At 37.3% G+C, this 24,400-nt stretch overlaps 1 protein-coding gene across 1 annotated transcript in view; it reads left to right on the top strand.

Moving 5' to 3' along the window:
- Positions 1-24,400, top strand: part of USH2A (usherin) — a 507,951-nt gene that overhangs the window by 362,512 nt on the left and 121,039 nt on the right. The window contains exons 48-51 of the mRNA XM_081943929.1: positions 7,650-7,848; positions 20,803-20,968; positions 22,966-23,061; positions 23,857-23,941. Coding sequence (XP_081800055.1) covers positions 7,650-7,848; positions 20,803-20,968; positions 22,966-23,061; positions 23,857-23,941 — 546 coding nt within the window. The remainder of the gene's footprint in view (positions 1-7,649; positions 7,849-20,802; positions 20,969-22,965; positions 23,062-23,856; positions 23,942-24,400) is intronic.

A 24,400-nucleotide genomic window follows, 5' to 3' on the forward strand; every position in this document is an offset into this window, starting at 1 on the left:
TGTTACAACAGAAAGTTTAGTTTCCCCTATTAGGCTAACAATTATCCGATGTCAAAATGTTCTTGTGGGCACAGCTATTATCAGTTGGTGTTTGTTAAAATGAATTCAATGGCTGAGAGATAGGGATCCAGTTCAGACACTCAGTTATATCTGAAGTTATATCTGGAGCTCCTTCTTGCCTCTTTATATGAAGTAAAAGGAAATGGCAAATGGTAAAGAAAATGTCAATTTGCAAAAAGTGGAAGTTGTATTTTTTTTAGACTAATATGGGTGCCTAACTAAGATCTAATTTGGTGTGGTGGTTAAGGCATTAGTCTAGAAACCAGGGGGGCAGTCCCATGGTTAGACACACACGCACTCCCTCATCCCCTCCCTCCCTCCTTCCCTCTCTTTCCCCTCTCTCTTTTGCAGGGTCTTTTTGAGGCAAATCCCAGAAGTCAACACTGACTTGAAGGCACCAAAAAAAGAAAAAAGAAAAAACAACCCAACCTTGAAATTAGGCTATTTTGGTGTTATAGTATTTGAAGGAATGAAAATGAATTCCTCCTTTGCTCCCATTTATCTGGGATTCTAAGAGGTCCTTTTACATTTGCTAAGAAAACAACAATAGAAGACCTTGAAAACAAGATGAGGCAGGCAAAGTGGGTGCACAAAGGCATATAGTGTTTTGTAACACCCTTTGATTGCCTACATAAAGACATGATTTTGGGGAGGAAGAGAAGGGAGACAGGCAGTCCTGCCCACTTGTCATCTTCCTCATATAGAGAATTTACAGGACTTAGAAGCTGACTTAAAAAATAAGTCCTAAGCATAATTACCTAGAAGGCAGAACAAAATGAATCCCTCCCTTCCTCCCATTTATTTGGGAATCTAAGAGTGAATTCAATAGGATTTAACACACAGAAACCATATGCATATGTTTCTTTTGACTGCAATCCAGTACAGACCATCTATTAATTAGTTTCCTTGTGGCAGAGAAACCAAAAATCAGGACCTCAACATTCTCTTCTTATTTTCAACCTGATTACCTGATTTATGCACACTTGCACGGTAATCTGAACACAACAGATCCTTTACCAGCATAACAGAAGATTCATCATACCTCCCTCCATAGAAAGTCAATTCAGTGTGACTTCCACAGTGTGACCACACATTTATAGATTTATGCTTGTTGAGATCAGATTTCCATCATGTCATTTTGAGTGGGAAAGAGAGAGTAGTCTGTGAGTTTATATGCAAAAGTAAAAATAATTCATTTTATAATAACTAACTTTAACCAGGTATTAATTCAATTAATGGCATGCTTTTTCTTGGCTCTGCCCTCTTTTTTTTGGTTTTTGAGTTTGGCCTCTGCAAATAAATATATATATTTATATGTGTGTATACGGACTCAAATGAATATGATGATATGTCACATGCATGGAGAGAAGTAGGGAAGAGAAAAGGTTTCTAGGATTGAGTTTAGTGGGATTCTGAATGCCCCATTGTCAACATAAGGAAGCTGGGCAATACACTGATTTTTTTGTTTTTGTTTCAGTTTATTATAATTCAATTTAATCTTTCTTTGGGTAGATCACCTTAAATCCAGGATTGTCTTCCTTCTGGGAAATGCATCATTCAGAAAATCACATAAACACTTTCAACATTCATCTGCTATTAAATGATTTACTGTTTTCTTAAGTGAGTTAAGGTAGAGGAAAGTAGATTTATTTGTAAACCCAAGTGTCAAAACACATCCATTAAGTGTATAACATGCAACTGACATGTACATATACATTGAAAGTATTTGCTCAAACTAATTTCATTTAAAATAAGCATACAAAGTTCTGATCTATCCCCATCTTCTCCATTCTCCTGGTGAATCTTCAAAAGATCATACATTTCATGGCAGCATGCTGAGGGTTAAGATCAGGGGTGTCAAACTTGTGGCCCATAGGCTGGATGTGTCACATGCTGGCCATGCCCACCACCAATTTAGAGATTGGGGGGAAGTCACAATAGATCCCATGACGACAATGTGACATCACAAATTTGACATCCCTGCTTAAGATAGTTATTTCTTGATATTCTACATTCTTGCTGCTCATGGTGATAGTAATAGACATGGACGCATCCTCGCTGTAGGTCCCACCGCACCCAGTCTTGTGGGAGGTGAAATGGGAGGCGCCCTTGATATTCCATCAAGAAATTGATAGGACCTATTCTATTCTGATTTATTAAACCTTATAAAATATATATTTGTGCCCATTTCATCTATTGCCTAAATAATGCTGTAACCCTGGGAAATTACAGATGCAATTTTCCTCCTCTAATTATATAGATTAAATATTCTGGATTTTGGTGTCAATTAGATGTTTCTCAAACACGGAATACCAGAAATGGAATAGAGAATTAGATCAACAATTACAGTCCTATTAGTTTATCACAAACTTTATATACTATATTTCCATTTAAATGTGTTCAAATTCATTTATGGGAAACCATAAATTCTAATCCAGTTTTAAGCATGAAACCAATTGGGTAACTCTGAGCTAATTCCTTTATTTCAACCATAGAAAGAAACAGTGACTAATTTACTTCAGAAACATTGCCAAGAAAACAGCATAGACATCTCCATGCAATCACTAGGAATCAAGACTGACTTCAATGAGGGCGGGGGAGGGAGGGAGGGAGGGAGAGAGAGAGAGAGAATCATAGTTAATTATGGTTTGTCAAACCATAACTTAGAGTGAGATGTTAACATAAACATTAGTTTAGAGATGTACAGTCACATGTTGCTGAACAGATGTCTAAATTCAAGTATGACTGCTTTGAGGAGAGTTTGATTTCATCTTAATTCCGTCTTGTGCAAAAACATTTTAACAAAATCAGTATGCTGTGCAAAATGTCAAAGAACTTGATACAAAATACTTGTCATTTACCACTGGCTTATTTAGTTGCAAAATAATACACATTGAGATGATATTTCAAACTGTAGATTCATTTTAAACATTTAGTATCCCTTTCTTTGTTCCTTTGTTTCTTCTCTTTCAATCTTTTGTTCTTTCTTTTTATATGTTTGTCAGTAAATCATTGATATGTAAGAGGTATTTTTTCCTTTGAGTTGAATATGCAGTGAATATAAAATAGACTTCTACAGACTGTGGCATTAATTCAGTAAGTCAGATGAAGACTTCAGAATAATAATAGTGACTCTACAAGTAACCTGTGAAGTTATCCCTTCACAGTTGACATCAATTCTTCCATTACAGATTGTTATTGCTAGGTGTTCCTCTGTTTATACCTCAAGCTAGTGAAATAGTTCACTGTGTTATTTTTATTCTGTAAGATGCCATTTTTATTATATCAGCTGCTGTTTCTGAACATAAGTATCTAACTTTAAATGAATGCTAATTTACAGTGTCACAAAGAATTCTGACAGGTACTATGTTCTTGGATTATATTACTTTCTAAAACGATCCATCCAAAAGTCGGTGATGTTATGTTTCCCCCACAGCAGAAAAGATATAAGGATTTACTTAAATCTTAAACAGGCAACTGGAACTTAAAGAAAGTCATCTTTAGCTCATCAATGTTCACATTGTAATGTTGAAGGCTGCCTTTAATCAACTTATTTTGGACAGATTGTAGCTTCATTTATTAATCTTCTAGCCATAAGGTTGTAGGATTCTCTTGTTTTTAATACTTATCCTAAAGCTCCATTCCTATTCTGGGTGGGAATTCTGCCAGTTGTAGTGCCAAACATCTGAAGCAAATTAGGTAGAAGTCTGACCTTGAGTAATTGCATGAGATCCTATTGTTGTTGTTCTTGTTTCCATTTCCATTCAGTATTTTTATCCAGAGGGCATTCAAGGTATGTACAAGGGGAGGGAATTTTAACCTTTTTACTTCAGCTTCTTCACTTCTAAAATCATCCTTTTTTTTCTGCTACTGGCAACAAAAAGGATTTAAGAAAATGAAGGAGAAGAGTGAGAAACAGTTTTCTTGAACAAAGCATCTGCAGATAAAAAGATTTAAGCCTCCTTTCCCTTGTGTGGTAGTTTAGTTCAATTCATGGCTTTACTTGTTTTTAGAGTAAATTCAGAGGTTAACTGCATTCTGTATCATTAACATTATATGCAGTTCTCCCATGAAATATCTGCAGTATGATATTATAAGAAAGGAACTATTTAATTATTTACATTTCTACTCAGGCATCTTTTGAGGAATATATTTAATGCATGTTTTGAAGACACAGAACTGGATTGAATATTCAGATCTTTACAATGAATCTTGAAATACAGCACTTATATTTCAGAACATTTAAATTACACTCATAACGAATCAGAGTCAATGTCTCCCATAAATTTGGGTTGTGAACAGCTCCTTTTGTGACCCTTCCCCAACTGAGTTATTCTCTCCCAAACTGAGAGAAATTTGGTAAAGAAAGGGGAGGAAATACAAAGAGTAAGAAGAAAGTATTGCTTGAGAAATTACAAATAGGTAGAAGAAAGTGTTGGTTTTTTAAAAGAAAAAGAATGCATAAGTATATCAATAACAATATATAAAATAATTTTCAACTGCTGTAGTTTGTACTACTTATTTTAAATTCCTGGGCCTTTCCAAATCTAATTCCAGATCCTAGAATTTTGATCCAATTTTCACTTTTTAAATTCCATGATAAATTTCTTTGACAATAAAAAAATAGGTATCACCAAGATAAATAGACTGTGCTGAATATTTAAATTGTTTCTAAAACTCAAAGCAAAGTAGCCCAGACCTTTTGCATCTTTGGAAAGGTTTTGGCTGTTATCTATTAATTCTTAAATACACCTAAATTTAACCGGGTTGAATGTGACTACAAGCCTATTCATCACCTACTATGTCTCATGATTTTTCCTTGGTCTAGATTTATACTCCTTATTGTCAATACCTTACACATTTCTGCTACTATAGTTCTGATTTCGTTGCCCAACAGATGGACTATGTAGGATGGTCATGTTAATCAGGAATGTAGTTGTATGTACCCCAAATGCCAGCATTAGTGTTTAATGCCTTTCCTGTAGTGGGAAAATGTGAGATGGCTGAAACATTGCTGAAAAGCAAGGTTCTACATTTAGGCAAGAAAAACGAAATGCACAGATACAGTATAGGTGGTACCTTGCTCAATAGTAGTAACTGTGAGAGGGATCTAGGAGTCCTAGTGGACAACCATTTAAATATGAGCCAGCAGTGTGCAGCAGCTGCCAAAAAAAGGCAACACAGTTCTAGGCTGCATAAACAGAGGGATAGAATCAAGATCACGTGAAGTGTTAATACCACTTTATAATGCCTTGGTAAGTCCACACTTGGAATACTGCATTCAGTTCTGGTCGCCACGATGTAAAAAAGATGTGGAGACTCTAGAAAGAGTGCAGAGAAGAGCAACAAAGATGATTAGGGGACTGGAGACTAAAACATATGAAGAATGGTTGCAGGAACTGGGTATGTCTAGTTTAATGAAAAGAAGGACTAGGGGAGACATGATAGCAGTGTTCCAATATCTCAGGGGTAGCCACAAAGAAGAGGGAGTCAAACTATTCTCCAAGGCACCCGAGTGTAGAACAAGAAGCAATGGGTGGAAACTAATCAAGGAGAGAAGCAACTTAGAACTGAGGAGAAATTTCCTGACAGTTAGAACAATTAATCAGTGGAAGATCTTGCCTCCAGAAGTTGTGAATGCCCCAACACTGGAAGTCTTTAAGAAGATGTTGGATAGCCATTTGTCTGAAATGGTATAGGGCAGTGGTGGGCAACCTTTTTTTTCAACTGAGCCAAATCTCGCCAAAACCACGATTGAAATTTATTTTGAGAGCCACATTTTTAAAACCGAAAATACATAGGATGGTACACTGTTTTTAGTTTCAATAAACTCTGGCATTTGAAGCACGCAAGTCTTAAAGCTGTCAAGTTACAAGATCCTTGCATCTCTAACCCTTTAGGAAAAAAACCCCAAGGGGTCTTCAAACCTGACAGCTTTAAGACTTGTGGACTTCAACTCCCAGAATTCCTCCTCCAGTCATGTTGGCTCAGGAACCCTTGCATTGAAGCATGCAAGTCTTAAAGCTGTCAAGTTGCAAGACCCTTGCACCCCTAACCCTTTAGAAAAAAACCCAGGGTCTTCAAACCTGACAGCTTGAAGACTTGTGGACTTCAACTCCCAGAATTCTGAGAATTGAAGTCCACCAAGGGCATCAATCATATTAGCTCAGGGATCTGAAAAATTGGCTCTTAAGACTGGTGGACTTCAACTCCCAGAATTCTGAGAGTTGAAGTCCACCAAGGGCATCAATCATATTAGCCCAGGCAGGGATCTGCAAAATTGGCTCTTAAGACTGGTGGACTTCAACTCCCAGAATTCTGAGAATTGAAGTCCACCAGTCTTAAAACAGCCACCTTTGCAGACCTCTGTGTTAGCCCAAAGCCTGGCGCTGGGCGGGCCTTGCTCCCCCATTGGTGGAGCCCCAAGAAGCGAGGAGGGAGAAAAAGAGACGGAGGCAAGGAGCTTCTCCCCCCCCCGCGCGCAAAAATCTTATCAGGGAGCCGGCGGGCAGTAGCAAATTAGCTGATCACACGGCGTGATCGGCTAATTTGCTACTGCCCGCCCGGCTCCCCGGTTAGATTTTTGCTGGGAGGAGGCAGGGGGGGAAGCTCCTTAGCCTCCGTTTCTTTTTCTGCCTCCTCGCTTCTCGTCCCCGCCCGACTTCAGGATCCTCCCTAATCATTGTGGGTCGAAAAGAAAAAAGGGAAAGGGGCGCTTGTTTTGAAGTGCCTGAGAGGAGGGAGGGGAGCGGGCGCCCGGCACACAGAAGAGCCACATTAAAGTGTGTAAAGGGCCGCATGTGGCTCGCGAGCCGCGGCTTGCTGACCACTGGTATAGGGTTTCCTGCCTAGGCAGGAAGTTAGACTAGAAGACCTCCAAGGTCCTTTCCAACTCTGCTATTTTATTATTGTATTAAACCATTGAGATGATCTTACCTGCAGATGATCAGGTAACTTGTGCAGTTGAAGGTTTTTCCACTACTTTCTCTGAAGAAGCTGAAATCACAAGACAATTGTGCTACTGCTTCTGCAAGCATGGTCTTAAGTTATCAGTGCCTTCACTGAAGAAAAAAAAATGAAAGGACAAGATTGCTACAAGCCACTCGATTTCACAAATGAGTCAACGGAATATCTATCAGTGCAGCCATGTCTTGCACGGCCAACAATATTTTTTTAGGAAATGCAGTGTTTTGTTTCTGTCAAGTATATCTATAATGTGTTACATTATACTGAATTTATTAATGTAAAAATACTTGTTTGTAGAATCTGAAAGCAACTGAGGAGAGGTATTAAAGTGAGGCTGTGATTCTATTTTAAACTAAAATTTAGCACTTGTTTTCTATTAAATGTCAGGGTCAATTATATATAAGAGTCTTCAACACTACCTTTCTGCCAAAGAATGAATCATAATTTAAGTGCTCTATAATGATCCTTCAGCAGAAGAGCTGCTTTCAGACCCAGGTAAAGCTCCCTCCCATTGCAGCAAAGTTACAAAGGACACCTGTAAGGATTTGAGTGTTAGCGCAGGAGCTGAAGTAAATTACAGTTGGTATTAATTGAATTATGCATTAATTGTTTTGCTGCTTCAGATCACTTCAGATTAACTGGACATCACCAGGACAACCAAATGGCATTGTTTTAGGATATGAACTATTGCGTAAAGCTCAGCATCCCTGCCCTGAGGCAAAGCAACTGTCAAAACATCAAAGGGAAGGAACGTGCCTGCTCTTGGAATGCAACATTCATGAAAACATACATGGAAGACGATGCTGTAATCCCCAGTTTAAGGTAACACCATGTAATATGCTGGCTTTAACCTCCTCCTCCTCCCCCACTCCTCCTCCTCCTGCTCCTCCTCCTCCTCCTCTTCTTCTTCTTCTTTCATATCCATCATCGGGCATTGGCAATATTGTTGGCGATCCTATTTTTATCAACAGCTGCACAAAAAAGTGCTGTTGAGTTTTGTCCAAACCAGTCCCTTAGTTTTTGAAGCCATGATGTCACTCTTCTGCCTGGCCTTCATTTGCCTTCAATCTTTCCTTTCCTTGGAGAATTGTGAAGTATGCCATATTTTTCCAGATGTCACATCACATGTCCAAAATAGTCTAACTTTCGCTTTTTTATGATTTTGACTTTATGACTTTTTATGGCTTTCCCAGGCGGCTTTCACCTCCTCATTTCTGATTTTTATCAATCCAACTTATATGTAACAGCCACCTGTAAAGCCACATTTCAGATGCTTCTAGTGTCTTCAAGTGACTTTCTGTCAGAGACCAACTCTCTACTCTGTAGAGCAGGATAGAAAAGATGTAGCATCTGACAAGCCTGATTTTCAATTTTAGGTTTATGTCGTGACTACAGAAGACCTTTTTCATTTTGAAGAATGCTCCTCGAGCTTTCTCTATCCTTGTTTTTACATCAGTGATCATGTCATGTTTAACCCCTACCCCAATCAAACTACAGGTAGTCCTCAGTTTACAATACCTCATTTAGTGACCATTCAAAGTTACATCGCTGAAAAAAAGTGACTTATACCATTTTTCATATGACAATTCCAGCATCTCCATGGTCATGTGATCAAAATTCAGATGCTTGGCGACTGGGTCATATTTATGATGGTTGCAGTTTCCCAGGGTTCTGGGATCACCTTTTGTGACCCTCTGACAAGCAAAGTCAAGGAGAAAGACTGATTGTCTTAATTACTATGGTACTTAATTTAGTAATTGAAGTGATTCATTTAATAACTATGGCAAGAAAATTTGTAAAATGAGGCAAAACTCCCTTAGCAAATGTTTCACTTAGTAACAAAAATGTTGGGCTCAATTGTGGTAATAAGTTAAGGACTACCTATCTAAAGGATCACCCACTTCTATATGAGCTTCTGCATACACATTTCCTAAAGCTGCACTAAAAATGCTTCTCCAGTCAAAAAGTAAATAATATACTGATTCAAACCAATATTTTCTACCCATAATATCCAGAATTTGAAATATTTTTCCAGGCAGAGGATCTGCAGGCAGTTAAAACCAATGCTGGAACTGTCGTGTATAATCAAGCACATGACACAGGTTATTGACTTCCTTCAACAAATGTTCAATTCCTTGATGTCTGATTTTGTTCTATTAATGCATGCAGGATTATGCTTACGAATCAGAATCATGTTATAAAATTGCTTTACATTTATACCTTTGGACAGTTGATATGTTTAGTTAGTCATCTTCCAGCCTTGTTTGCAGCAAAGGGGACATACTGATCTGTCCCGCACAACTGTTGGAAATATATTTAGTGATACATTTTGCATTCTTAATCATTGTTATTTACTTAATATTTAATAGTGCTTTAATGGTGGTCTAAGGTTGGTTTATTTTATTTAAAATAATTGTAGCTTTAGAGGATCCCGTGAAATGAAGTAAAACAATTATTTCAAGTTAAATAAATTTATTTTTAAATTAACTTGAAATGCACATTCATAAACATTGTCACTGAAAGAGAAGAACGTAAGGGACAGAAGGCATAGTAACATTGCAGTTTCTAAGACATGAAGACAATAGTAAAATGTCACCTGTCAACCCTGAAGCTGACCTGACTGATGCCATTTTGAGACTTCAGTGTTGACTGTCATATAATGATACTCAGTCCCTCAGGTTATAAGCCAGGGATAGCTATACATTTCTATTTTCCAGAAACCCAATCCCATCGCTCAGGAGGTCAATAACAGTAGAAGCTTCACAGTCCTAGCACTACGAAGTGAGTTGCTTTATTGGAGACAATAAAAGTATTGTATAATATGGATGATCTGCCCATTACAGAACACACAAGCCAAGCACTATATGTATGTCAGTTCTAGGGTTTAAATTGTAAGCCGTTTTCCTCCCTCCTTTTCACATCAACAAGATTTTAGCCAGTGTTTTCCTCCAGCTTTTGCTTCTATCTGCCCTGTGGAGTGCTGGTTTCCATCTGCCCTCACTTTAGCTACCAGCTATCTTCCCCCTCCTGTTGTGTGACCGTGGAGAGCATTGTACATTTCTGCCAGTTTCTACTTCTGCATTGGCTGGAGCTTGAAAGGAGGCTTCCATCTCTTCAAAAAAATGTTTATCATCTCCTCCTTGTATCTGGAAATCTTTCCATGTCTGGAAATGCATCATTCTATACATTTCTATAGTACGGGAATCAAGGCTGTTGCCGTGAGTTTATATTGTTTTAGTAATAATAACCTTGCAGTGATTCTGTAACAATATTACAGAATTCTGAGTTCTACCATGAAGCTCGCATATATCCTACACATCTGCACTGCTGAATGGAAACAAGTCCCTATTGATTTTATTTTTAACATAGCATAATAATTTCTCAATGGTGCCTGACCACATTATACAGATCCATTTCCAAAAATATTATGCTACCTTTATTGTGGTACTGTAAAAATGAAAAGAGATAACTAGGGAATATTCGCTAGTGAATTTCTGTCTTTTTAAAAATCATTTATCACAATATAGATGGAAAATATTAACTTATTGAGATGGTTAAATTCCTTTTGGGGTACTTGCTTGATTGACTGATTTGATGCTACTTTACAGCAAATCCATTTAGTTTTTTCTATAAGAGGGTGGTTGTTTATGTGCTAATGATGAGCAATTCTGAATGAGGCCTATCATGATTTGTCAGAAATATTTTAAATTTGTGGTCATTTGCAGATTAATGTTTGTTAGTTGCAAGTTCAGAGTTGGATCAATACTGCAGTCAGAACAGTAGAAGCCTATACATTTTTTTATTGACAAATGAGATAGAAAACTCTTAGTCTGAAGGTAAGATTTAATATAATAAAATAATGTCCCTATTTGTCAGCAGCAGCATCACACATGTAGTGACAGTGTGTATTCATAAGATTTGTTGTCAGACAAAACATCAATTAGGAAAGTGAATTATCTCAGTGATTCAAACAAAAATATAAATTATGCTGGCTGACATAACCTTAACCACAAAGTCTGTGGAGTGATGGATCAGTCCAGGCAGTGTTTACCACTTCCCCTTAAAAGGAATATTTGTTTATGGTATATTTTTTTTCTCTTTAAGATTACAGAATAAAGTAAAATATATTGTACAACTTAGGTATCAAATAAGTTGTACAATATATTTACTTTCTTCTGTAATCTCTAAAACTATTTTAAGCAGTCACTAAGGTAGATTTTTTTATATACAAGTATGTTTTGAGGCTTGAAAATCCTGTTTGTCATTTAATGATAATTGAGTTTTAATATATATCCCTTCCTCTCTATTAGTCCAATAAATCAAGGCCTTATTCTACCATCCTGTTTTTCATAAGCCAACCAACCAACCGTGCACTGAGGGAAATATAATCCCCAAAGTCAATTACCTGGAAGAAGGAGGTTTCCAGACTCAGTGGCCATGATGGACAAGTTAATCAACTTGAAATAAGACAAGTTTCTGCTTATTTTCTTGATTTTAGTATTATAATAACACTATGTTGAATATACAGTATACTCTATATTGCCTTCACATACTTATGTAAGAAGGTGTAGACTGGTTACAAGTACTTTTCATTGGAAGGATTTATGTAAAGTATTCTTTTGTATGCACAATTCTTAACTGGGTTTTAATTTAGCATCAACTGGATGTTAATCATGGTTACAATAGCCATGTATTTCCTGTTTTGGGCCAAAGGCCTTCATATTGTGTTGTTGTTGTTGTTGTTGTTGTTGTTGTTGTTATTATTATTATTATTTTATTCATTAAACATGAAACTCAGCCAATTAAACATTCAAAAATGTATCACAAATACCATTGACTGGAGCTAATGGTTGATACAGTTTGGGGCCAGCATCCTACGTATCAACCAAGTACCTTCTTAAAATATAAGATGTTCCAAGTAGCGCAGTTTTTTGCAGTTCCGTTGGTGTTATTGCAGGAAGCTGCAATTTGTTGAGGTATCTTGTAAAATTCTTGGATATGGTGCCAAGTGCCCCGATGACAATGGGTATCACTGTTACATGCTTCATTCATAGTCGTTTAGTTTCGATGGCCAGGTCGCGATATTTCATTATTTTTTCTAGTTATTTTTCTTCGACTCCGGCATCTCCTGGGACAGCGATATACTTTGTATACTTTGGCCCTCTACAACTGTGATACCTGGTGTGTTGTGCTCCAAATGACGATCCGTTTGTATTCGAAAGTCCCACAAGATCTTCACCTTCTCATTTTTGATAACTTTTTCCACTATATTGGCAATAGTTTGTAGTACTTGTTCTTGAGCAGCCAGTATTAAACCTTCCATTTCTTTCTTGATAGTTCCCATCTTAAGCCATGCCCATGTCAAGTTGTCATCACATTTTCCTTCAATGTTTTTCAAGTGCTGTCCATGCAAAGCTTTGGTTTTCCATCTATTTAATTTGTCATCCAGCTGTTTTTCCTTATATTCTGCCTTTGTTTCTGTTCTTTTTATGCTGTTCTCTGTTTTCACAGCCTGCAACAATTTTTCTGTGCTTTGGTTCACATAATCATTCAAACTTTTTCTTCTTCTGCAGTTTGATAGATTTGCAATAGCCCCCTGACCTCTATTTTTCTTGGCAGGTACAACCTGTCAATGTCACATCGTGGATTTAAAGTGTGGTACATATTCAAAAGTTTGCTGTTTTGCGGTCCAAGTATTCCAGTTCAGCCAAAGTCCAGTTGATGATTCCAGCTGAGTAGTGTATCACTGGAACTGCCCATGTATTAATGGCTTTAATTATGTTTCCAGCATTCAGCTTGATTTTAATATTTTGTGGACCCTCCTGATGTATTCCTTTTGCGTTGACTCTTTGACTTTTCCATTCAAGATGTTATCCGCTTCCAATATGCCTAGGTACTTGTAACCATCATCCTTTGCTAATGCTTTCACTACATTTCCATTTCCCAGTTCTATTCCTTCTGTTTTTTCCATTTTTCCTCGCTGAATGGATAAAGTTTATTTTGATGTCACTGCTGAACAGTTGAACTGTGTTGATTTAAGTTCAGTGGGGCTTCTTGCATATATTTTTAAGTCATCCATGCATAGTAGATGGTTTATCTTGCCATGTTGGCTTGAGATTTGGTATCCCAGTTTTGTGTTTCATAGAATTATTGTCAGTGGAATAATGCAATGTTGAACAGTAGTGGTGAAAGTGAATCCCCTTGGAAGATTCCTCATCTGATGTTGATTTCACCAATGTTCTCCCCATTTGTTGTTAGAACTGTTTTCCATTTTTGCATATTTGCTTTAAAAAATGTACAGATATTTTTGCTGACTCCAAAGTTTTCCAGACAGGTGTTAATCCAGCTGTGGGGTAATGAGTCAAATGCCTTCTTGTAATCAATCCATGCCATATTTAAATTTGTTTTTCTTTGTTTTGCATTTTTTATCATCACTATTATCATTATTATATACTTTATTCATTAAACATGAAACTCAGACAACTGAACATTCAAAAATGCATCACAACTATCATTGACTGGTGCTAATGGTTGATATGGGTTGCTGCCAGGGTCCTAGGTATCAACCAAATAGCTTTTTAAGATGTACAATGTTCTGAGTAGCACAGTTTTTTTTGCAATTCCGCTGGTGTTATTGCAGGAAGTTGCAATTTCTTGATGTGTTTTATAAAATTTTTAGACATGGTGACAAGTGCCCTGATGACAATGGGTATCACTGTTTACTACTACTACTACTACTACTACTACTACTACTACTACTTCAAGAATAAATCATATTCATTGATCCTTGGATAGTTCATTATTTTCCTTTGCAAATGAAACCTAACAGTAAATTTTTAAAAGCTGCATTTTATGTATTCAATTTATATGGCTGCCCATTTAACCAGTGACCCTGCGCCTTGAACAAATTTTTAAAAAACAAAACAATTATAATAATATAAAAATTAAATATTACTACCAAAGAGTAAATCATGCATCATAATTGCTAAAATAATCAACGAATGTATCCCTGCACATACTCAGGATCTTAGCACCCAGGCAAAAAGCCAAGACTTTAATGACTTAAAAAACATGAGCTGCATTTGGTTTTTTTATTTTTTTTTTGTCTTTGTTATCAACTATTATTAAGTCTGGGGTGTTATGTGTCAGATGTTTATCTCTTTGAATTGTAACATTCTAGAGTTATTTCATTTCATTTCTTCATTTTTTATTACTTCGTTTATTTTGTAGTCCCAGCAGTTTTACTTGTAAATACTATTTCTTGCAGATATTCCAATACACCATTGTTGCTACTTTGTAACGCCGCTGTTCCTAGTCAGTCTTATGTGATCTTCTTACAGCAACTAACTAGGTGATCCACAGTTTCTTTGCAGAGGTGGCATTTGCTGTCTGTAGCTGTCTTCTCAATTCTAGTTTTGTATGTCTTTGTTCTTTGTTTTTTATGCGGTCCAACTAGTTCAGTATTGTTAACATAAGAATCAATACAATGACAACCAGTAGTGGTGACAGTAAGTATCCTTGAAAACTTCTCTCTTGATATTAAACCCTTCCAGTGTATCACCATTAACCAAAAAACTTTGTCTTCCATTGTGCCATTGATCTTTGCACAACACATCTGTTGTTTCTATTGACTTCAATTATTTTAATTTATAACCTATTATTTATTTTATTGGGTTTTTTATATTTGTAAGCCACCAAGAGTGAGTTGGGTGACCATATACATGTTCTTACATAAATAAATCAATATCATTTCTCCATATTTTTCCTACTGTTTCTCATTCAGTTCGATGAAAGCGGATTTTCCTAGAAGATATTTTCCCAAAATGAAGAGAATGTTGCTGAAATTCTTCGTGCTAATTTAATTATGAGGTGACCAAGGTATAAATCTCAAAGGAAGCTATCAGAATGGAACTTCTCCTTTTTTTCCACATTAGTAAACTTAAACAGTTTAGGAAGCTTCAAATTTAGAGAGATGATGATACAATGAGTTGTATTCAACTCTTCTGCCTAGTAGAATCCTCTGCCACCTCTCATATTAAAATGAAGTTCAAAAATAGCACAATAGAGAACAAATATCACTTTTATAAACTCCATGCTCCTAGTTAGACCAGCCCATGGAGGACTGTATCCTAAAAATAAGGCATAATATTAAAAAAAAAAACCTTTAGAGGACCTGAAAGGCAGATTGTAGGACATAATTAATTTGATTCTAATTCTCTTACATATAAACTACTATCAACTATTTTAACTAATAAGACAACTTGGTCTGATTGGAATCAGATGCTACAAAATGTTTTGCAGAATCATGGCAAACGTTTTCATTTGAAAACTCATCTAAGGGAGACCTTTTTTCTCTTATTCATCTTATTTTGAAATCAAATTATACAAACTATACTGATGCTGATGAGAACATAGAAAATAATTAGGGAATAGCAGTATTTTTAATTGGATGGCTTAGGAAAGCAGATATATATGTCTGATTACACCATCCTAAATTGCCATCCCTAAATAAAAGATGATGAGATAATACAGGCCTAATAAGAACCCTGGCTGGCTGGTATACACTTAAATATAAGAGGATGAGATAATGATGATCATTACCAATTTCAGTAGTTGGCTTTTGGGGGGGAATATGACATAATCCTGATAGTTCTTAAATACATTTTGTTTTATGGGCTGATAATGCATATCCTCTGGGCTTCAGACCAATACAAATAGGATCTCTCCTAAAATGCTGCCAAAAATGCTATTTTGTAATTTACAGCCTGTTGCAAAGGATGTTGGGGAGCTACATAATAGTTCAAAGATACAAATGGGAGCCTGGCTGGATCACGTAGTTTCAAGGGTGTGCTGAGTATAAGTAAATTGTGAGCTGTTTAAGAAGTACATAATAGGCAAATAATGTGGATGGAATTTTGCCTCAGAAAAATCATTGAGTTGATGATAAGAAGTTTTACTGGGAAAGAGATAGCTCCGAAGGATTTGAAAATGTAAAGCACTTTTGACATTTAAGATAATTGTTCAAAGAGCAGTATAAATTGAAGCCTTGGTCCTTTCCTGAACACTAATTTCTCATCACTGAGTAGTAATACTATTGCTTCCACTGCTGCTATTTCTCTTGTTTCTCATAATAGAAATAATAATCTCATATTTCCATCCAGAGGATCAAAGCACCCTTCAATAAAAAATGCAAACTATGCAAAACAAATAATCATCATTAAAATACATGCATAAATCTAAAAATAATACTGATGAAAGAACTGTTTTAATTTCCCTTCCTTCTAATACTAAATGAGAAACTGGTGGTTGTAAGTAGGAGAGTTGGCAGGAAATAGAAAAACAACAAGAAACCAGCCAAGCATTCGACACTGGCCAGCTGATCAGTTGGCCAATAGAATAAATAGTTGACTGTATGGATTACATTCTTTATAGTCAGAAAGCATATGCAGTCATGGCATACAAATATACATGATATAGGATTGCATTAGGCATAACTGGGCTGTAAAAAATCCAAGTGACCACTAAATGACAATAAAATGTTTTTTATATCTCTTTGCTGCCATCTAGTGGTCATCTGAATTTTGCAGCTGGTATGCTTGTTATGGCAATAACCCTGATGCCAGGGGTTCTGAAGGCCTTTAAACTGCAAACCCATATTTTCCTGCTGTTTTTTGTTACTAACAGTGGCTAAGACAAAAATCAGTTCTGCAGTTTAAAAGGCTTATTTGCTCCTCTGCAATTTATCTGTGTCAAAGAAGGTCTGGCAAAACTATTCCCAAATTACATTGGAGAAGTATGTTTTGTGTCCAACTTAACCTATTCAAGTTGCAAAGCAGATTTAGGCTAATTGAAAAGCTGCAAATGCAGTCTGTATTCAAAAGTATTCAAAAGCTGTGGTTTGGATCCAGGTTATTTTTTCTGAGCATGGAAGGATTCCTTTTGTCTGTATGCGGAAAACAGGAAATACACTGGATCATTTCTGCCGACCAACCTAAGGAATGAGTGATTTTCATCAACCTGGTAAAATAATTTCCTAAAACCACCCATCTTTGGGGATGACATACACATACAAAAGGATGCACTATGGCAATGCAATGCTGCTTTCATCATTTCCCTCTTTCATCCAATTTCCCTGGAAGACACCTCCATGTAAGAAAGAATGTGGAAATTATTGCCTTTGCACCGAGAAGAGAATTTTCCAAATGTTAAGGCATGGTTCTAAATTATAATTTATCAAAATGAGCAAATCTGATATATTTTAAGTCCATCTGTTATTTTTAAATCAATATTTTCACCTGTTAACTTATTTATTTATTAAACATTATTTTGGTACCCATGTATAGAGGAAGCAATAAAATATATGAATTGTTCTCATTTAATGATTAACCACTTTAGAAAGTTGGCTTCATAACCAGTGTAAATTTCTGTAATTTTCTTTATCTTCTGTTCACTCCGATTTCTAGCTTCTCACTTGTTTAAAAGTAATTGCAGCAAGAAAAATGAATGTCACAGTATTACTGATATGCTCAGAAGAACTCAGTGGGACTAATCACATGAATAGCTTAGTGCCTAAAGGAATAACAATACCCTAACAAGCTTGTCTATGAACTAGGTAGTAGCTTTCCACTAATAATGTTGCACTCTCATCTGTCAGTGTTTAGATAAATATTTTATTCTACTGTAGACTTTCATTAAACTTATGTGCTGATGCCTGTTATGTGAGGTAGAGATACAGAAGACTGTACTTAAGAATTTGTTCTCTGGATTCTTCTGGAACAGGACTTAAATAAATAATCAAGTGGATATCAAAATAGAAATACAGTACATGGCATGATGGAGGGAAACATAATAAAACTGAAGAGAGAATCACGCTATATTTCTCTTTTCTGTTACAGAACTAGTTCTTGGTCTTCCTTCTGTAATATATCAGAGAATTATTCAGAAGTCATACTGGGAGTGCAACATAGGTACTTCCTCTTTTTGCCACATTATCTAGACCTTAATGAACTGATGATTTACAGTATGTCAAACTGCTGCACCATTCTAAGCTATATCTGGTATATAGTGACCAATGTGGTCTTCCAAAGCTGAGGAAGAAATATATCTCAGTAAAGCCAGTTGACAGTTGCATCTGAAGAGGGATCTGGAGATGTAGCCTTTCTTTCATTTATAGACCGCATCTTGGTTTAAAGATACCCAGTAGTGTAATCAAAAGCAAAATGTCAATGGCCATAGTGTTTTTAGCAGTTTAACAATTTTTTGACCCAGGAAAATTGATTCCATAGAATGCTAGCTTTAAAAAAGATATACAGCTGAATTTAGGATTTTACTTTGCTTTACACATCTGTGGAGGTTGTAATTGCAAGGATTTGTCCTAAAGTTCCTTTATATCACCGTCATAACTGCAAACAGTCACTAAACAAGTCAGTTCCTAAATGAGGACTACCTGTAAAACTACCTGTAGTGATAATATTTTTTATGAAATTAACAAAATTAAGAACATTTAGACATATAGAAGATGAAGAAAATTAATTGAAATTCATTAATAAGCATGGTAGAGAAGTCATCTTCTTACAGCAATCTTTTGTAAATATCTTTTGGCGGGTCACCAGTCTTCATGACAATCATTTTTTGGTCATTGTTATGCTTTCTTTTAAAGTTGTTTTATTTTACACTATAGATTTGAGATAACTTTGGCTTATTATATACGCCACATGACAAGTTGCCTAAAAATCATGATCAAAAAGTTATATATGCCACATAAAAGTTACAGTATATATGCTACATTACTATAGGAAGCACTAAGAGTGAATACGCTGGGGGTGGGAAGGGGTGACCTTACTTTTTTAAGGTATAGATTGTTCAGTTGTCTCTTTTTTGATGTACAAAGAGTGGGAAAGAATAATGTAATGATTTTGCCCTTGCTCAAGAGCCAATTCTTTTAACAATGCATTAAATAGATTATCATATATTTCCTAGTGAAATGGCAGAGCAATCTCAAGTGGTCTAAATTTGAATGTTTATGTGATGTAGACATATATCTGATCAAACTGTCTTTCAGATTGCAACATCTTCCAAATAGCCTTGCATGTCTCTACCTCCACCTGATGCACCTGGCAGGACCCAGTTACCTGCGGGATCGTATCCTCCCGCACACATCCCTACGACCAATCCGCTCTCACAGGGAGGGACTACTACCGGTGCCGTCCACTAGGCAGTGCCAGCGGGCGACGCCTAGGGGTAGGACCTTCTCTGTGATGGGCCCAACCCTCTGGAATGACCTCCCCCCCGACATTAGAATTACCACTGACTTCCATTCCTTCCGTCAAAAATTAAAGACTCACCTGTTTCGATTAGCTGGCCTGGCACATTCTTAGTTTTTACCTCCCGGTGGATATATTTTAATGGGTAATTTTGGGTAATATTTTAACTCCTGGGTTATTAGAGTTTTTAATGTACTATATTTATTATTCTATATACAGTCTTGCAACCTCCTCCACCTACGTATTTAATTATTTAACTGTTTTATGTATGTATTTTATAACGCATTTTAGTGACTGTACACCGCCCCGAGTCCCTTTCGGGAGAGGGGACGGTCTATAAATACGAATAATAAATAAAATAAATAAATATTCAGGAGTTATAAGAATGCACGATGGTCCTTCTTGGCGTTCCAATCATCCAGTTTTCTTTCTTTCTTTCTTTCTTTCTTTCTTTCTTTCTTTCTTTCTTTCTTTCTTTCTTTCTTTCTTTCTTTCTTTCTTTCCTACTCTATAAAACCTGGGCTTGCATGTTGCTGTTGTTTGTGACCGTAAGAAAATTCACATTCTCTGCTGAATTTTAGAAAACAATCTGCCTGAAATAGCCAACAGGTCCATAGAGTTAAACTTATCATTGATGTATTGTGAGATTATGCTTCTTAGCAGGGACGTGCGGTCAGGGGAGGTAGGGGAGGCAGAGCCTCACCGCTCTCATCATGAAAAAAAAGGGGGAAAGGGAAAAGGCGCTGAGGAGCCTCAGGGAATGTGACTGCATGAGCCACGGTCCCCTTCATGTTGACTCAGGAAGGCGGGGAATGGGACCACGTGTGCAGGACAGAGGAAGGTGCAGGAGGCTCCTCTAGCCTCAGCCTCCCTCCTGCACACGTGGTCCCATTCCCCACCTTCTGTCAGGTTCTGACGCCGGAGCTCATGGTTCCAGGGTGAATGCATATACGCGAGCTGCTCCCTTCCTCGCACTGAGCAACAGCAGGTTTACGGGAAGTTGCTCGCGAAAGGACAGACTTTTCGGACCGTCGGCTACCGTTTCCCTGCCAGCTCGCTCGCGAAAGGACCCTGGAAACTGAGTCCTGGCCGGCGCCTTGCTAAGAATTCCCCGCCTTCCTGATGACATCACCAGCCTCACCAGCAATAAACTTCACTGCACGTCACTGCTTCTTAGCCATAAGTTTATTCATTGTGCTCTACCCAAGATTTATTGTAAATTTTGATAAATTCAATTTGATTTTATAGCTAGGTAAATTATCTGTACATTTTATTGATGACTTGATCAGTTTCCTTTGTTAGATTTCTGCTAAACAATAAGAATTCAGGGGTCCTTGCTGCTCTCTGAACTTGGCTGTTTTCTTGCAGACATTCATTACCCAAAGTACACAACATCATCAGTGCTGAATAAGAATTCAGTTTTAATGGATTTGTGGGTTTACATATGTATTGTTGATATTGTTCTATCAGGGAACACTTTATGCTTTAACCTATATCTGTTTTTTTAATGTAGACATGTTGCAATGGGAATCAGTACAATACTCCAAGTTTCCAATACTGTGAGGACAAATATCTTTCATTTCTTCTGAATGTCTCAAGTGCTTGTTGTGGAGGTCAGAGGTATACAGTGGAACCAGAGTATCACTATTGTGGTAACTCTTCTACACGAATATTCACAGGTAAGAAGCATTTCAAAGATATTAAGCCATACAGTGGCAGCCTTTAATAAGAAATATAGGTCTGACTTTAAGTATGAATTAATGGGCTTCCTATTCACTTTCAGAATGAGAAATGGAAAGCCTCTATGAAAGAATTCTGTTCCACTATTACAGTGTTAAATAAATTAACCAAAAAATTCCACTGTTTATCTACATTTGCTATCTAAATAATTTTACCATCAATGAATATGTGAGAAGACCCAAGGTACAAGAGCTGGTCGTGGATTGACTGAAGTTAGAATCCATACTGAGTCAAGTACTTTGCTACATAATCAATAGGTGACTTCATTCTAGATGGTAGACATGACCTGCTAGTGGAATGAGACTAGTTGAGGAACAAAGAACACACATTTATCTCATGCTAAAGAAAATGAGCTGATCCAATTTATCCAGTCCTAAAACTATAAAAATATATAAGGAAGCTACTAATCACACAGGCATGCTTATGTTGGGGGTTTTTTTTAGCAATCGAATGAAGGTGATTGCCCTTGACTTCTTCCAAAATATTTTCCTAGACTAGTCTAAATCATCATCATCATCATCATCATCATCATCATCATCATCATCATCATCACAATTCAGTAGCACAAATGACGCACTGGAATTTGTGCAAAAATTATAATATTAAAACAGCAACAAGCTGGTGGGAACATAAGCCTGAAAAAGTCACCGAAAATCAGATGGTCAAGATCCTATAGGATTTTTGTATACAAACAGACAAAATATTGGCGCATAACACACCAGACATCACACTGGTTGAGAAAAATAAGGTTACAATCATAGACATCGCAATACCAGGTGATAGCAGGGTCGACAAGAAGGAACATGAAAAAATCGCGAAATACCAGGACCTAAAAATTGAAATTCAACGATTATGGCACAAACCAGCAGTGGTAATTCCAGTGGTAATCGGCACACTGGGTGCTATTCCAAAAGCACTGGAATTACATTTAAAACAGTTAAAAATTGACAAAATCACCATCAGTCAAATGCAAAAGGCCGCACTGCTTGGATCTGCACACATATTACGAAAATACGTTATGACGTCCTAGGCCCCTGGGTGGGGCCCGACTAGTAATTAATGCCAAATCCGGCGAAACAACTGGCCGCTATGATACACTTCTGTTGATGCAATAATAATAATATTTATTGACAGTGCACAACATATGTACAGTGAGATTGGTTGAGCTCCCTCAGTGCAACTCCCCAACACTCACAGTGAAGACAAAAAGAAAGAAAGAAAATATCCCTAACCCAACAATTCATATTAACAAACACCCAGTCCCATTACACCAGTGTGAACATGTTACACCTTGCGCCGGCCCTGCAAGTCCATCTTCTACTTAGTTGTGGTGTTATTTTGCATTCAGGAGTCTGACAGCCCACGGATAAAAGCTGTTCTTCAGCCTGTTTGTGCGGCTGACTATGCTTCTATATCTCCTTCCTGATGGTAGGAGGGTAAAGAAGTGTTGACCAGGGTATGAGTTCGTCCCTGAGGATTTTCCTCATGCTTCTAAGTCAACGAGCCCTAGAGATGTCATCTAGTGGTATCAGGGGGCAGCTCATGATGTTTTGTGCTGTGCTCACCACCTTCTGCAATGTTTTCTATCCATATTCAAGCCAGCATACCATGCCATAATGCAATAAGTGAGGATGCTTTCTATTGTGGGCCGGTAAAATGAGGTCATCAGTTGTTGTTCCACCCTGTTTTTACGCAAGACCTTAAGAAAATGGAGACTCTGTGGGGCTTTCTGGGCCACCTGGATCGTGTTGTTTTTCTAGGTGAAGTCTTCGCTAAGATGGACTCCCAGGAATTTAAAGACTCTCTCTACACAGCCCCCCTTGATGTAAAGTGGGGCAGATTCCTCTCTCTTTCTCCAGAAGTCCAACACTATCTCCTTGGTCTTGCTGATGTTCAGGTGCAGGTTGTTTTTATCCATACCTGCATATTTTTTCAGGTCAATCAGCTTGGCTAGGTACTGCCGCCTATTTTGATTCTTACAAATATATTACATTCCTTCAGAAAACAAATGAAGAATCATTGCAAGAATTGGGTATATCTAGTTTAATGAAAAGAAGGACTAGGGGTGACATGATAGCAGTGTGCCAATATTTAAGGGGCCGCCACAAAGAAGAGAGAGGGTCAACCCATTCTCCAAAGCACCTGAAGGCCGAACAAGAAGCAATGGATAGAAACTAATCAAGGATAGAAACAGCCTAGAATTAAGGATAAATTGTCTGACAGAACAATTAATCAGTGGAACAACTTGCCTCCAGAAGTTGTGAATGCTCCAACACTGGAAGTCTTTAAGATGAGATGGTACAACCATTTGTCTGAAATGTTATAGGGCCTCCTGCTTGAGCAGGGGGTTAGACTAGAAGACCTCCAAGGTCCCTTCCAACTCTGTTATTCTGCTATTGTGTTACTTCTGATTAAAAATGCATTGTGACTGTTCAGGTGACAAGTCAGAAATCTTTGGGGGCCAATTGATTTTTTAAAGAGTGCATTCTGAGCGTTCAAATAAAAATAGCTTCATGGGGGAATGGTTTGCCTTGTCATAAAAGGGCTGCCAGGATACTCATTGCCAGTTGCAGGACACCTTTTTGCCAGAAGGCAAACTGAAGGGAAATCACTCCACCCTTGATTCTTGCTCCTCAGGATACTTGTTGTCATAACAGTTTGTCTTGGCTGTGTTGAGAGGCAGATGTACATACAGTAGCTCCAAAGAAAACACTGGCTATTGTTTTTATTTCCCTCAAATGCCTCTGAGAGCCTATTTGGATCCAAAGGTATTCATCAAAATCACAGTGCCCTTTAAAAGGTTAATTATTTTTTTAATTAAAATCAGGGACATATGGAGCCAAGGAAGCTGTCCACAGTCTATTGGCCCTTACCGATACCATGTTGCCTAAGATGCTGGGATATTTCTCAATGTAACTTTAAGCTTGCTTTGAGCATCTTTTAATTTAATTTTTTTTCCACGTTGATTACAGGCTACATGTTTATATGGAATAGGTCTGGTGGCTTTTTCCTTGATATTTAATGCATACATCTCTTTGTAGGCAATTGTGAGGTCAGGAGCTAAATTGACTGCATTACCCATGGTTTGGCACACATTGTGTGTGCTCAGAAGGACTTTGAATTTCTGCCAAGCCATACAGCACATCCTAAATTCAATGCCTTCAGAAGTCATTCATATATCACAATATTAGAATGCCTCCTGTGATGTCATCCAAAAAAATGATATCCCAAGGAACTAGAGGAGAGGCTTTGGTCAGTCTCATTAATATCAGTGTTCTAAAAGAAGGTGATTATTTCTCTGACCTCAAAACCTTAGCAGTGATTTCTGTTAACACACTTAGTACTGTTTACAAAGGCAAGTAAAGTACAGT

The sequence above is a fragment of the Natrix helvetica genome (assembly GCF_964273705.1).
Source record: "Natrix helvetica genome assembly, chromosome: 2".
Lineage (NCBI taxonomy): Eukaryota > Metazoa > Chordata > Lepidosauria > Squamata > Natricidae > Natrix > Natrix helvetica.